The 15,276-nt window shown below is 41.7% G+C and overlaps 1 protein-coding gene across 2 annotated transcripts in view; it reads right to left on the bottom strand.

Annotated features, from left to right (window-relative positions):
* The window catches only part of STX7 (syntaxin 7), a 31,080-nt gene extending 16,362 nt beyond the window's left edge, over nt 1–14,718 (bottom strand). The window contains exons 1-2 of one of the 2 annotated variants that reach the window (XM_063151197.1): nt 14,634–14,718; nt 8,127–8,267 (exon numbers count right to left, since the gene is read on the bottom strand). In XM_063151197.1, the coding sequence (XP_063007267.1) occupies nt 8,127–8,208 (82 nt within the window). In that variant the 5' untranslated portion in view covers nt 8,209–8,267; nt 14,634–14,718. Of the gene's footprint in view, nt 1–8,126; nt 8,268–14,633 lie in introns of those variants that run through there. The other variant, XM_063151198.1, reaches the window with a different exon arrangement.
* Between the last annotated feature and the right edge of the window lie 558 nt (nt 14,719–15,276).

Raw genomic sequence — 15,276 nt, forward strand, 5'->3', positions numbered from 1 at the left:
AAAAAAACTCTCTGCTGTGAGGGTGATGAGGCACTGGAAGGTTGCCCAGAGAAGCTATGGATGCACCATCTCTGGAAGCCTTCACAATCAGGCTGAATGGGGCTTTGAGCAATATGATATAGTGGGTAGCATCCCTGCACATGGCTGGGACTTGAAACTAGATGATCTATAAGGTCCCTTCCAACCCAAACCTTTATATGACCCAGTGATTCTGACTTAGTTGCAATATCTTCATCAGATGTAAGTGTTCTGTGTAAGACCCTCTTTAAAGCTATTAATCCAGTTCACTCCCTCAAATTTTACATAAATGCCACAGTGCTGTCTTGCTAGCCCTACTTTAAACAAGAGTGACAGTTTCTCAAAGGAATCAAATCCAGGACACCAGTCAAAAGAGACCAGTTTACACCAAAAAGCATCCCCAGGAAGTCACCTAACTGAAATCAAATATCCAAAAACTTCAGTAATTTGGTTTAAAGTTTAATTTGCTTTATTCTGTCTAACTCAGTATGCAATACTGATTATTCTAAAACAAGAGAGTGCGTCAGCACAGAAAACCAGTAAATGATGCATGTGTGGGAAGGAGAAAATGAAATGAGGATAGGCCTAAAGATTGTCCCCTGAGCTCTAACGACCAAAGACAGTATGCTTGGACTAGTGGGAAAACATCCAGTCTTGTAACCTTTTCTTTGTATTTTGTTACAACTTCTGGCATTTCTAAATAGAATCATGCCCCAGAGCGACCAGGAACACCAGCAACAATGCCTGAAGTTCAGGATCTGCCCTCATTTTTTTCAGTACTGTTGTAATTATTTCATTCCAGTGTACTCCCATCTATAATGGTCTTTTAAGGACAGACTGAAGCGGGGGGATTGAAGTATTGGCTGTTCTTCAAATGTGGGCATAGAACACACTAAACACACATTGTTAAAGTGCACAATAACTGATCATGCAATCAATTATTACAGCTCAGCCAAGGTGAAGTCATTAAATCAATCCCTTTATATTCTTATCCTAAAGTATCCCTGGTAACTTCCTGAAACCCAGAAGTTTGAGCATTTCTCTAAAGAACACCAGTAGCTTTTAAATTGCTGAAAATGAAGCATAGTTCCACAGTAAACAGTAACTGCACAAACACCATAACCCAACCCACTTCCATGAAGGAAGTCTGGTTTTTAAGAGGCCAGGTCATTACTGCAGCCACCTCAGGAGCTGACATGGAAAGAGACACAACACACCACAGACCAGTCAACACAAGCAAGTAGCTGCTACTGCAGGGTCACTCACATCACAATCAATCACTGACCTGGATTTGTTCTAAGCCCTAACAGGTGTCCAGCCCAGCACAGCAGCTTTACAGCAGCTTTGATAGAGGGCTCCCTGTATAATCAAGCTGCTATGCAATCTCCTGTCCATAAGGAGATAAATCCAACAAAACTGAGCTGCAACAGGCATTTTAAGTACCTTAGAGGGATCTGAAATACAATTCTCTAGAGACAGGAAGAAGCATGAGGACTCTGGCCACATCCCTTCTCCTCTGCTGCAAGTGCAGGCTGTTTTGAAAAAGTTATCTTGCCAAGGTGAGTCCATTTATACTTGCTCCATCAACAAAAACAATAATTGCAGTAAAATTGTGGATGTCTTCACTGGCCAGCTTACTCCTTTATAATTGTAATGCAATACATTGACAGTCAAGGAAAAACTCTCCCTTTTCTGCATATATTGACACAAACTGTGCTGGGGCATACATGGAAGACTCATTTTTTCAGTCTATTCTGGTGCTAGCATAAATAAATCCCTGCCCCTCCTGTGCAATGTCAGCCAAATAAGACAAAGACAAGACGAAACACAAAAATATTGAAAAAACTTCCCAGATTCAGAGACAAATCTGTGAGGCATGCTTTCTTAAATGTATATGCTATGTATTTTACATAGAAAAAAAACCCTTTAAGAACTGCATGGAAATGATTCAGGTTGAAGATTTCTATTTTGAGAAATAATTTATTTCTACAAGAACTATGAGCTTCATAACTTCACCTCATTGCAAAGACAAGCATTTAGAAAGACTCAAATTAGCTAACTTTCTCCGCAATTCCTCAGCCTTGGAAGAAGTCCACAAAATGAAATGTGTAAGGATATAATGGTTCTTAAAATCCCTAAATCACCAGCCTTTTCCAGGTTTTATAGCAACTTCACTCTCTATCCAAGAAACCTTCTGGACAACGGCAACAATAATAATATAAAAATTGTTTCAGCTGGTATGTTCCCACAAAGTTTAATCTGGTTAACTGCAGCTAATTGGAAATTTCTGACAATACCACTTTTAGAAGCCTCAACAAGCTCTACTGGGAGGCTGTTTTCTTTAGAACCACACCTGTACAAAACCACACTTTTTATATATAGACAAAACAGAATTTTCTTTTCATACAGGCTGTGATTTCAACACCTCAGTGATCTCATTTACTTTTCATGTGCCCATCTGTGTTCTTCTTTAGCCAAGAGTAATCATGCAAACCTGCTGGTGTTTCAAACATAGTGACAGATACAGATTTTCGTGAATGTTTTTAGCAGAACATTTTAACTACCTACTAGGCTTAAACCACAAGATAAAGGCATCCATTGATGGTGGATTTTTCAGGGTTTAATCTACATTTATTATTTTCTACAGTCAGCTAAAGTTACAGGCGAAGTCATATGATTGATTTAACTCCCATCTTAACGATATTCAGTGAGAACAGTAGCTTATACAAAACTTGAGATGCAAGAGAAATTGAATCAAATTGTTGTCACAGGACAGGTATCACATGGCAGAGGGATCTCTGCTGGTTTAAGCTGACCTTCCAGGAATGTGCTCTATATGAATTGATACTTGTGCTGCATTAACAAGCAGCAAAGGACACCAGCAGAAAGCAGAAGTCCCTATGCAAAAGTATCTCTCAAAGTCAGCCAGACCGCCTCCAACCATATGTGGATTGTGGCTACTGAAATTTATTTATTTTTATTTTATTTTTATTACCTTGCAGCATGCAGAGAATGTGTTTGTTGAGCTGGGCTGATCTCCAGTGTGAATGAACAAGTCAAATACTTTATTAGTGACCTACCATGCCAATACTGAGCAAGGCTAGATTGTGCCATTCTTACTGGCATCTCAACCAACTCTGTGCAAAATGCTGACACTACCTGGAGCAGTTGAGAAGTGAAGGAAGGGTTTGGTAGGGAAGGAATATGAATCCATTACTACAGTTAATGTAGGTTCTCTAGCTTGATTACTGTTTGCAAACAAAAAAAAAAAAAAGTGCTTTAAAAGAAGTGTTTCAAAACACAAAGATGGGGTATATTTTACCAATATCAGGCTTTGTTCTGTGTTTCCAAGCAAAAGACAGCATTCTAAACTGCTTCTAAATGGGCAGCTCCAAAGCCCAGCTCAAGATGCCAGTGGAGACTTGATAGTTAGAAATCTAGCCTGCACCATTCTTGCTTTTCTTCAGGGACTGCTCCAAGTAACATATTTTGTAGCTACAAATAAAATATTAATTACAAAGCAAAACAAAAAGCACACTAGTCTGCTTCTTCCTCAGTGCCCCACACATGGCAGAGTTATTGTATGTAGGGGGAGGAAAAAGCATAGCTGGCTACTTCTTGCAGTGTTCCTGTCAGAGACATGAGTCAAATCTTTCCAGCTGAGCAAAAGAGTCACCTACTCCTCCAACTCCTCTAACTGCATCCTTCCTACATTTATAACTGTGAAGTTGTTCCTGTAGAGGAATGCAACTCCCATTTTTCTCCCTCTTGGGAACATCTTTTTAAATAAAATGCTTTCCCTCTTTTAGCCACACAAAGAGAATCAGTTCTTTAAAACACAGAAAATGGTCAGATTTCAAAGAACTGCTCCCCCTCATCTTCAGTTGTGAGAAATCTGAAAATTACATATTTTAAAGTCTTTAAATTAGGCTTTTTGTTTGTTTCACTTAATCTACTTTCATCTGTCCACTTGTTGGAAGATCAGATTTATACAATTGTATGCCCTTCCAAAAGAGAGGGAGGGGGAAAAAAAAGAAAAAAAAAAAAGGAAAAAAACAATCACATGTGTTCATCCTCCCAGGCATATCCCAGTAAGGTAAATGAACATGACTAGAAATACAGCTTTGTAAGCAGGCAGAATTTGTTTTGCTACAGAGATGTATGTTTTGATAGCTCATCTTGTATCTGTGCATCACACTCATTCCTTGTCTATCCTGTTGCTGTAGACAAGAGGAAATATTTCAAGGAAATATTGAAGGGAAGCATTTAGATTTGTCTCAAGTTAATAGCACTGCCATTAAGCTGACAAATAGGTGAGAGTGCTACCTGTGAAATCCAGTTCTAGAACAACTGCTCCTTCAGTAAACTGATTAAACCACCTTGATAATAGGTTCTCTGTCTGCAAAGGCCAGACAGGTTGGAGCTTTACATCCCACATATATTCTTCCACATATTCTCTCCTCCATATTCTTGTTCTTCGTATATTCAGAAAGCTAGGGACAAACCTCAGCCACCTTTAAACTGCACTGGACTTTTAAAGCATGAAATATAGGTCACCTAGATTTTATAAACAGATATAATATAGGCCTGAAATGAGAATTACAGTTACTTTAGACTAGGATCCAGACAGACCGTCAAACCTTAACTACCAGTTGTGTTCTAGTAAGACAGAAATTCAGCAACTATCCAAGTCTAGCTCATTATACACTTCTTTGGTTTTATTATTTGAATCTGAAGTTCCCTTAGCAGATCTGCTTCTCATCACTGTTAATACAGACCCGAAACCAAACCAGCGAGACATGGCTTGCAGGCATAGCTGCCCTCACTGAGGTTCAGCACACAACACTGCAGCTCAGAGTGATTCAGACTCCCCAGACTTCAGAGCACTGCTCAGAGTCACATGGATACTCTAAAACTCCAGGAGTGGGTCTAAGAGCCTCTCTCTCTCCTGCCTGAGGCCCACCACTTTCTCTGGATGTCAAGAGCAGCCTTAAGTTTTGCAACTCCAGCTTCTCAGTGAAACAGTTGTGACAAAAGTAATAGAGAAATACCCCACTGACTAGTTCCCTAAATCTCAGCTCAGAGATGTCACTGAGTTTCAGGCTGAGCAAAGCAACTGTTCTCTAGATGTTGTTAAGTGTTGTTACACACATTTATTTCTGCAGAAATGCTGGAAAAGTGAAACAAAGCACATCCTTCTCTACGGAACAGCTGAGAGAAGTTTTACACACAGAATGCTCTGGGGTTGGGGATCTCAAACACAGGCAGGTGTAAGAGAACTCACAGTATACACAGCAGCATATGCTGCTTCCCATTAGCTAGCTCAATTTCAATCTTCAAGGTCCTAAGAAGGACTCACCAACACCCTCTCCTCCAAAGAAACTCAAAAAGTCCAGTACAGATAGCATTTACTGCAGTAGCTGAACAAAGGTTTGTACAAGGCAGAAGCAATTTATAGCTCTTAACACACCTTCAACAAAACAATCAACAGCATGATTGCATCAACAGATAAAAAAATCTGTTCTTTAAAGTTAAAAGGCTAACCAAGATGTTACCAAACACAAGTGTATGTCCTTCCATTAACCCAGACCAAAAAGAATACTATCTTGCAACTGATACAATTACTGAAGCAGTGTGTTAAACCAGCATAGAGAGGAGCTTTCCTAGACAATCAGTAACAGTGGGCAAGCTGAGCTAGGAAAGCAGTGAGCGTATTAATACAACATCAGCATCCTGCCCATGCATTATGAGTGAGGTACTTAACATATGTATTTTATCTTGAAGCAGATCAGTTTTATTACTTGGAAGGTGAGGATGTAGTAATTCAACCTTGAAGAAATGTTAACGATTGTTGTTCTCACCCATGCTACTTCCTATAAACTCTGGTGTATTATGAAATCTTGGCTGCACAGTGTTATCTAATATAGGAAGTTCTGTATTTCCCCAACAAGTTAAAGGGCCAGCTTGTAGCTCTAAGGACCAGTTTCTTTTTGACTAATCTGTATCTCATCTCCATCTCTATAGTAGTATTCCCACCTTGCTTGCAAGAAGTGTAAACTAGTTTTGAGGTACCTCCTGAAATAGCCTGGTGATCTGAAATGAAATTCATTTCCTCTATTAATCTCACACTGAAAACCAGAGCATCTACACACCTCCAGGTTAACCAAGAAGAATTCAAATGTGTTGATGCCTCTCACAAATGCTTAGCATCACCAGGCAGAATTGCAAAACCAAGGCAACTGCTTAGATGGAAATCCATGCATTTATGGTTGAGATTCTTGTCTCTCTCCCTTCCTTCCTAACCAAGATGAAAAACTGCAGTCTAAGAGACATGTTCAGCATCTCACTAGCACTATAGGTGCCTAAGCTTGCAGGTTTCTTCCATCTGACCTGGAAGTACCTGCAGCTCCCACACTCCAATAGAAAGCTGCAAGGGTATTACACACAGTGGGAAAAAAAGCTAGAAAAGTCCATAAGTCTTTAGAGACCTCAGTTCAGGAAACACATAGGATCCAGACCCTCATAAAAATGTATGGACTGCAAGAGTAACTGAGTGGTTGCAATTCAGTCAGATCTACACAAGAGCAAGGAACAGAATCCAGCTGTGTCCCTACCAGGACTAGAAAAGTCGTTGGCTGCTGCTTTTCAGAGCAAAGCTCCTGTTTCTGAAGCCATGCAGCAGTGGGGCTTAGAAACATTTGGACTTGGATCTTGGCATGGCAGTAGCACCTATTTATTGCTCAGACTTCAGCCATCTAAATTTCAAGATACAAAAGACAGTAGGACTGCAGATAACTCTTCTGGCACATCTCCTATCTATGCATGGGCAGCTTGCTGTTAGCGTGCCTTGGGGAGGAGACAGAAGAAGGAAGAGCAGGGACGGAAGGGGAAAGATAAGATTAAGGAATCAGTGAGTCCAGCACAAGACAGTTAATTATGTTCAGCAACTTTCATAATACTCTAGTTTCAATCACTGACTTTATGTTTTCATCTGACAGAAAACCCTTTTTTACATCTTGGAGCCTCAGTGTCTGTCACAGGTGGGCAGTTGCCTCTGGAAGACCAAGTTAGAAGCCATCAGAGTGAATGAGTTCACTGCGCAGATTTTAGGAAATAAAGCATGAGAACTTTTACAGAGTTGGTTTGTTAACTTTAGGTTGTGGAAATACCACCCTGAAGTACAGAAACTTTTCAATAAGGCAAAATTGCAATTTTTGTTCTTGTCTGTTGAGATCTTAAGAAATTCTTTCTGAAAGAAAATAGAAAATATAACTGAAAAAATGGGAAAAAACCCAGTCTGTGCCACTAACCTGCGCTACAAATACCAACTTCTAGATTTTGTCTTCAAAACAAAGATTAAAATTTTAATAAAAACTGACATACGTGACTGTCCAGAATTCATTTGAAGTTTTAACATTAAAATACTCATTTCTGCATGCACTCTGCATCCTGCACAACATAAAACACATGTACCAAAACTAGCCACATGTTGTTCATGACTATTTCCCTTCTGATCAACCATATGCTTAACATAGTTTGTCAATCAAGTTGCATTTGCTTTGTATACACACACATTAAAAAAAAATGGAAAATGGTGGAAAAGGGAAAAAGGATTGACAATCCCAGCAGCCTAATTAACCTCTAGCTTGAATACCCCAATTAGGTGGCTAAAAAATACTAAGTAGCATGAAACTAAGCACTGGTATTTTAAAACTTGCAGAATCTTATTTACATATCTAAGACACACAAGGAACAAGGGGAACCTGCAAGGCCACAGCTTCTGTCCCTGTTAAAAAATTCAAGCTTCAGTGAATACTTATGCAATCCTTGCTCAGCAAACACCTCAACCTACCATCTTAAAGTGTCCTTTAACTGCCAGGACAAAACTGGTGAATACAGTGTGATACTATCTGTACTTGCCATGGCAGATCACTGCTAACAATACACATGAAGGAAGGAATGGTCACGCTGTGTGGGGTGCCACAAACCCACCAAATGAGTAGGCAGAGTCAGAGTTAACTCCCATGAATGAATCTGAGACACTCACCTCGAGTGGGGCCACCACCATTACTAAAATTTTACACAAAACATGCACAAATGTAACTTACAGCATTGTGTGATCTTCTGGATGTTAGAAGTTATGCGCTGGGCTAGTTGATTAGGATCCCCCAAACCTGGTCCGTACGACATGGCTGAGTAGATCTGCTGTCACAGTCATCCACAACAGGAAAATGACAGGCAGCCTCTACCTACAGAAAACAATAGTTATGTTTTGGCCATTGGTTTATAAAGGTCTTCATCTTCTTAAACAATACATGGGAGAAGATTAAAGAAAACTCCATATCCTAATATTTACCCTCCCTGAACGCACTGTACTTCAAAGACAGAGTTTATCTTTTGTCAAACTACTTATATATTTTCCCCATTGTAATCAAAGAGTGTAATTTTCATTGTATTTACCATTCCAGTAAAAAAACATTTAATCTGAAACTGCCAAACCCTCTGAAGAATTACATCCCAAACCCATTACATTGTTATTTACATACCATATATCACCCACCCCAACAATAAAATCCAGCATAAGTAACCACTGGAAAAAAAACTTCAGAAAAAAAGGCAGCAACCCGTTTCCTCCAAACACCAATCATTTGTATCAACTTCAGTTTTAGTTTAACCCAGTGCCACCTAAGTTCTATGAATGCTAATCAGCACTTTATCCTGTTTCAGCTGCTGTATTTGCTGATATGAATTCATTTTTCAACAACTTGGATATTCAAACACATTTTTAGGGGTGTTTTTCCATCCATACAGATAAAATTTCAGCACAAGCTCATAGGCACATATCCTAAATCAAAATCAATAAGACATAAATTACAATACCTGTGCAAATCAAAATTGATGGTTTATCTGTTCTGCAGTGAGAATGCAGAATAATCAAGTGCAACACATCCAACACAAACCCACAATTTCATCCAGGCTGTGCTTTCCTGCACATCACCTTCACAGGTTGAACACTTTAGCTTCACCACTTCCCCGCATTTCCACTGTTCAACCCAAACCATGTGCCTTCCAAACAATGTCCTCTCCTTCTGTCCCATGAGCTTCTGGTTAAGAGACACCACTAAAACTCCATTTGAGGTATAGAGAAAAAGAAAGCAAATTTACTGTGTGAAAATAAGGAAATGAAATACCAACTGATTTGTCAAGTATGACAGTAGCTGTACTACAATTTGCAAACCCAAGTCCTTAAAACCTTTTTTTTAAATACAAACAATTAACAGTGCTTGTTGCCAAATATTTCCTTCTACCTTGGAAATGCCGGTATTAATCCAGGCAGCAATACCCTGGCTGCTTTAAAACACAACTGGTTTCACATCTCTGTCACATAAAATGATCTCTAGCAGAGCCAAGACATGTACTGGTCTTGACATTGTACAACTCACCAAAACTTCACCAGAGATGTAAATACAGAGGTCAGGCCCATCCCTGCCACTCTGCAGGTGACATCACCTGTGCCCCATGAAAATGCTGCTGCTACCATGAAGACAAACGTGGCTTAATTTCAAAATGGCTGCTTCACTATGATCCCAAACCCTGCTTGGGGTGATCAGGCCCTACTAATGAACAACCTGACTGCAGATGAGGCCACAGGGAGCGTACTTGCACTCTTCTTCTTGCTGCACCATTGCCAGAGCCATGACAACTGTCTGCAGTGTCGTTTCCTTTGTCTGTACCACATGCAGATTCAAGTTATTTTGACTAAAGTCTGGAGTCAGTCAGCCAGCCAGCCTAAATCCCACTTATCTGGGCCAAGGCTGGAATTACAACCTTTGATTTTTTTTTTTGGAGATTCCAGGCAACATTGCACTGAATTTGTATTGCAAGACCAAACCCACGCAACCTTTACAGCACATAAATGGCTCTATACCTTAGTGTATTGACTAAGTAAGGAAATCTACCAATTCAGTGAAAAATAAAATAACAGGCACAAAATCCAAAGAAACCACCTAAAAACTAAATTTGAAAAAGATTTCTCAGAACTGCTGACAGGATTTTGTAAAAGTTGTTACTATTTCTAGATACCTTAGTAGCATGCTAACTACAATGTTACTGACTAAAAAACTTTTTAGTTAAATATTACAGTTAATGTTAGAAGTTGTTTAACTTTTATGTTTAATGGTAATGTTAAAATGCCCCTGCTAAGGAGAAGAGATGGCAAAAGACCAAGCCACCTTGTGTAGAATTAACTGAAACAACATTTCATGATTGGTTTTTCTTCTTTCATATTGGTATTCACCTAACAGCTGCCTGTAGCACTATTCTCAGGAATACCTTTACAATCAAGAGATACACACTGAATATTTCATCCAAGTCTTGACAAAAGCAGCTACTGCTTTCTTTTTTTTTTTTTGTCTTGCAAATTTCTACAGCTAACTGTAAAGATCTTTAAAGAAGTTACACTCCACTACACTGACAAGCGTACAGATTGTTCAATACATAAGACAAGAATTTTTCAACTTTCCACAACAGCCAAACACAATAGATAGCAAGATGCTCAGATGACAGAGTACAAAGTCCACAAGATATAGTTCAACTTTTCATCTGCACCTGTAGATCTCTCTAATTGTTGACACAATTCTTTTTATCAACTCTCATACTTAAGAATTGAGACTTATAGCAAATTTGTAGGATAGCCATGTAAATTCACAGCTGGTTTGCTCCAGGCACATTCTTCTGCTAACAGAGCTATTCCTGAGTATTTCAATAATACAGGTAGGTGACAGTAAGTGACTGTCTGGGGAACAGACAGAAAGAGAGGTAAGAGGACAGCCATCAGCTGTCATCACCTCCCAATCTTCACCACATTTTCTCCCTCTAGTTCTCACAGTAACATGGGTCTGAACCTGATGAACACCCTTCTTGCACTCACAACCCCTTCACTTGTGAGTGCTGAGTTACTCAAGCTCCTTTGAAAACAGAGATAAGCTGAGCCCTTGGAAAGTCAACTGCTGATGACCTAGACAAGGTCAGGGTTTCAACCACAGGAAAAAAACATGCATGCACCAAGCACTTCTTTCCATCAAGGGTGATAGGAGCATTCATCACGACACTGCATTTCCACAGAAATTACCCCTTTTCCCTTCCACAGCATTTAAATACTCTGTTGTGATGTATTTGGTATGACTGGCTGCACAACTTACAAAATAGGGAAGTTAATGGCCTGCTGCAGTTGCAGGAAGTACACTTTGCCTTCAGACTGGAACCGAGCTGCACTTGTGGTAGTCTTCAGTTCCTCTAAAAGTTTCAGTCAGGTGTGAGTTTCTGATTGTACATTTTATCTTCTGCTCAACATCACTACCTCTGAATGGGAGTACACCGAGTGCCAATTCGGCTTTTCAAGCTACTGTAGAAATTCCAAGGAACTGAGTTGACAGGCACAAATTAAATGAAAAATCAGAACATTTTGTTAACACTAACTGAAGCAGGATCTCACTGTACATTGAGGCTTAAAGAACTCAAAGGACTGAAGATATTTTCCATAATTTCTGCATTAACTAGTTCCTACGTCATTTGGTCACTTCATACCAAAACAAAAAATGAACCTTAGTACCAACATATCTTCTAGACAGGTGTTTATCAGGCATAAGAAAAAATCCACTTTTTCATTGACTATGAATGTAGAGACCAGAAAGTCTCCACATCTGAGCAGCTCCCCAGTGTCATTCCTGAAGCTCCATCAGGACAAAAGGAAGTGATGTGACAAGCACTGCACATGTCAGATTTCACAGCAGTCACACGAATATTCTGCAGACTCCAGTAAGCTACAGTTAATAAGAACCTAATCTATTTTGTATTTTCTTATTTAGATATTCGAAGAATTCTCCTTCTCCCAGAAGTCTAGCTCAGATACATTAGGATAAGAACCCTTAAGCAATAGTTTTACTGTTTGAGCAATATTATAGCATTAGGACCTAGAATGTTTACATGGACCCTTAACTTTCAGAAAGCAAAAAGTACCCACTGCATTCCGTAGAACACTTGAAAATTTACATCTGATCTGATTTTATGCCTTTAAGTATCCAGAAATAAGTCATGGGGCTTTCCTTACAGGATATTCTTTTCCTAAATAAAGGTCACAGTAACAAAGCTTCTCCTAAACAATATGTGGCTTCCTTTATGAACTACCCCTCCCAAAAATAAAAAAGGTCAAAATTCTTCAAGCAGGGTGAAAACACAGTCAAAAGTGATGAACTGCTGAAAAACTTGGGCGAAAATTTCAGCAAGTCACAATGTTTGCTACAGAAAAGATAAGGACCTCCTGCTACAGCACCCGAGGGATTCTCCTAACAGACTCTTAGCAAAAGAATTAAGCAGATACAGGTGAGCATTAAATCTGTCATTATTTTGCTAAGGGATGAGGGAGGTTTAATTTTTTCCTGGACTGATGTCTCTTTTTCCTTTATACTTCAATATTTAGAGACTGGTATTACATTTCCCACTTTCTGCTTTTACAGCTCCTTGTGCTGAAATCCTGGCCCACAGGCAGGCTGTAGGCCCCCATAATACAAAACCTACCGCTGAGCATAACTAATAAGCAAAGAAAGTAGCAGTAAAATTAAATTCTTCTTGCCTTCTTAAAAGAAAAGTTTCCAGATTATTTTTTTATCCTCTACTTTCAGGTAGAAGTCAAACTTAAATCCATATACGGTAGGAAAAAGCAAAGTTTATTTAAAACTGCATCAACACTAACAAAAGAGATGTCAAAAGGTACTGCCTACCTACTCCTCACAATTCCCATGTTACTGATGCTGAAACCTACCAAAACCAAGCTCGCATCATCTAACAGCTCTGTGTTTGGGGTTTTTTGAAATAATTACTAGACTGTGCCACTGGTCAGTGTTTTTAGTCATTTTTTTCTAAAAATGATTCTGTTGAGCAGAGATGCAATTTAAAGCAGCGACATTTAAACTGCTCAGCATGAAAAGCTAAATTACAGAAGCCTGAAATTCTGCTAGGCCTAACGCATCACCAACGCTAAGCATAGATGGATAAAAATTACCACCCTTACAATTGTCTGATTCATCCACACTGATATTTATGATGAACTAGGTGAAGGAAGTGCATAGCTTTCACAAGCCTAAGAGAACATATTAGTGCTTGGCAAAATGCCTTAAGCAAGAGAATTATGATTCCTAGGAGCGCACAAGGCATTTTAAGGCCTTACGATGAAGCAAGGAAAAGGAACACTGGGGACTGGAACTATGGGGAAAGAGAGGGAATGAGAAGTCTGAAAATGGACCTGATGACCATTTCAAAGTGCCCAGTTTCTTTTGCAGCTGGTTATCTCACGGGAAAAAGAAGATGGATGAGAAGCCTGATATATGTGGTGCGCTGTTTGTTCTCACCCAATTCTTCATGGTAGCTTGTTGGCAACAAAGTTAACAGATCAAGCACACCAAGGGATAAGTTACCTTTGCACAAAATCTGATTGCAATGCATGCCAAGTCTCTCTGAGGCCTACCAGGGTGCTAATGACCACATATAGCTCATGGTCTCTTTTCTTCTCCTCTCTCAAGAGTTTCACTTCAGTGTAAGTCACCAAAAAGAGTGCTACCTCATATTCTTCCAAAGGCTATGAAAGGCATCATCATGAAACAAACACAGACACAGGTTATAACAATGCCAACACTGAGTAGCATTTTCTTCTAATTTTGACATATTTTAACTCTTTTTTTTTTGGTCCCCTTTTCCTTCTTTTCAATTAAGAGCAACTGCACAATCCCCAGGCTCCAAGCAGAAGGGCTGCACTGCCGTCAAAGCACAAGCCTGTATAATGACCCGTCAGGAGAGCTTCACTCGCCCGGCTGGCACAGCCCTCTGCCTTTGAATGGCTCGTGGAGGGGATCACAGCACAGGAGCACATTGCTTCTGACCAAGTATCCTGAGATTTTAACACCGGGCGTTTTCAATTAAGGTGTAGTGCCCTGCGGTGCATGCAAAGCGGAGTGAAACCTTCCACTGCCTTGCTGAGTTTGAAGAAGCCTGAGTTTCCAATGCAGCGCCGAGTGATTCACCAGGAAAACAGCGATAACGCCGGCCGCCAGGCCCGGGCTCACTATTTACACCGGCTACTTTTATAATGTCCCCTCCTCCCGCTGACATGCTCTCCTCGGACTTGGAACAGCAAGGGGAGCATTTCCACTAGGAGAGGGTGCCCGTCCCACCCCACAGTTCCACACCAGCTGCTACAAAACACCCGCTGTAGGCCCCGACTCTCCCCCGAGAGCATCGTCAAGCCCAAAGCCCTGGTACCGTGGGTGTCACAGGGAAGGCTGCGGGGAAGGGAGCTGCTGCTGACACGACCGGCCGCGCTCCAACACCGCGCTCCCTTCGCAGCCCCGGCCCCGCCGCTCCCGCCTCGCCCACAGCCGCCCCGCTCGCCCCACGGCCGGGCACGGGGGCGCGGCCCCGGCTGCAGGAGGCCCTTCCCGCCGCCCTCCGACAGGCTCCCCGCGCCTGACAGCCCCTTCCCGGCGGGTCGGACGCCGCCCGGATCCCCCTGCCTGCAGCAGACGGCACCCCCAGCGCCCCAGAGGAGCTCCCGCGGCTCTTACCCGGCCCCGGCGAGCCCGCTCCCAGGGGTGCGGCTGGGGGCAGCGGCGGTGCAGGGCGTGGAGGGGCGGGCAGGCCCCGGCCCGGCCCGGCCCGCCGTGACGGGAGAGGCGGGAGGAGGCGCGGCCCCGCCCGGGAGGCTGCGAGCGGGGCCGGGCTGTCCGTGAGGGGCGGCTCCGGCCGGGCCTGCGGGGGGACCCTGCTGCTGACGGGCCCCGGGGGCTGCCCAGGGGAACGGGGCCGTCCCGGTAGCCGCAGCCCTACGCGATTGGAAAAAGTGAGGGTGAAGGGCGGAGAGAGTGTCTTTCAGGGTGTTGCATGGTTGCTGTTGTATCAGGAAGCAAGGCGAAAACATGGGCAAGGATACAATATTATAGTGAAAAATACGACGTTACTTTGTTAATAGCCTGCTTTGCCCTCCCTGCCTTCCGCTTGGGTTATTTCTTCTCTAAAGGGGAATGGACAATTCAAAGAGAGTGCGTGGTAAATTGTAGATCTCTTTAAAGATGCCTTTGAATGCAGAGTTACACAATATACAGCTGGGATGGGAGGCAAGCGATGCCAAGAGCAGGAAAAATGAAGGATGCATTCACACGGCTGCCGGCACCGGGCTCGGGAGGACAAGGAGGATGCGATAGCCAAGCA

Source organism: Melospiza melodia, chromosome 3, assembly GCF_035770615.1.
Source record: "Melospiza melodia melodia isolate bMelMel2 chromosome 3, bMelMel2.pri, whole genome shotgun sequence".
Lineage (NCBI taxonomy): Eukaryota > Metazoa > Chordata > Aves > Passeriformes > Passerellidae > Melospiza > Melospiza melodia.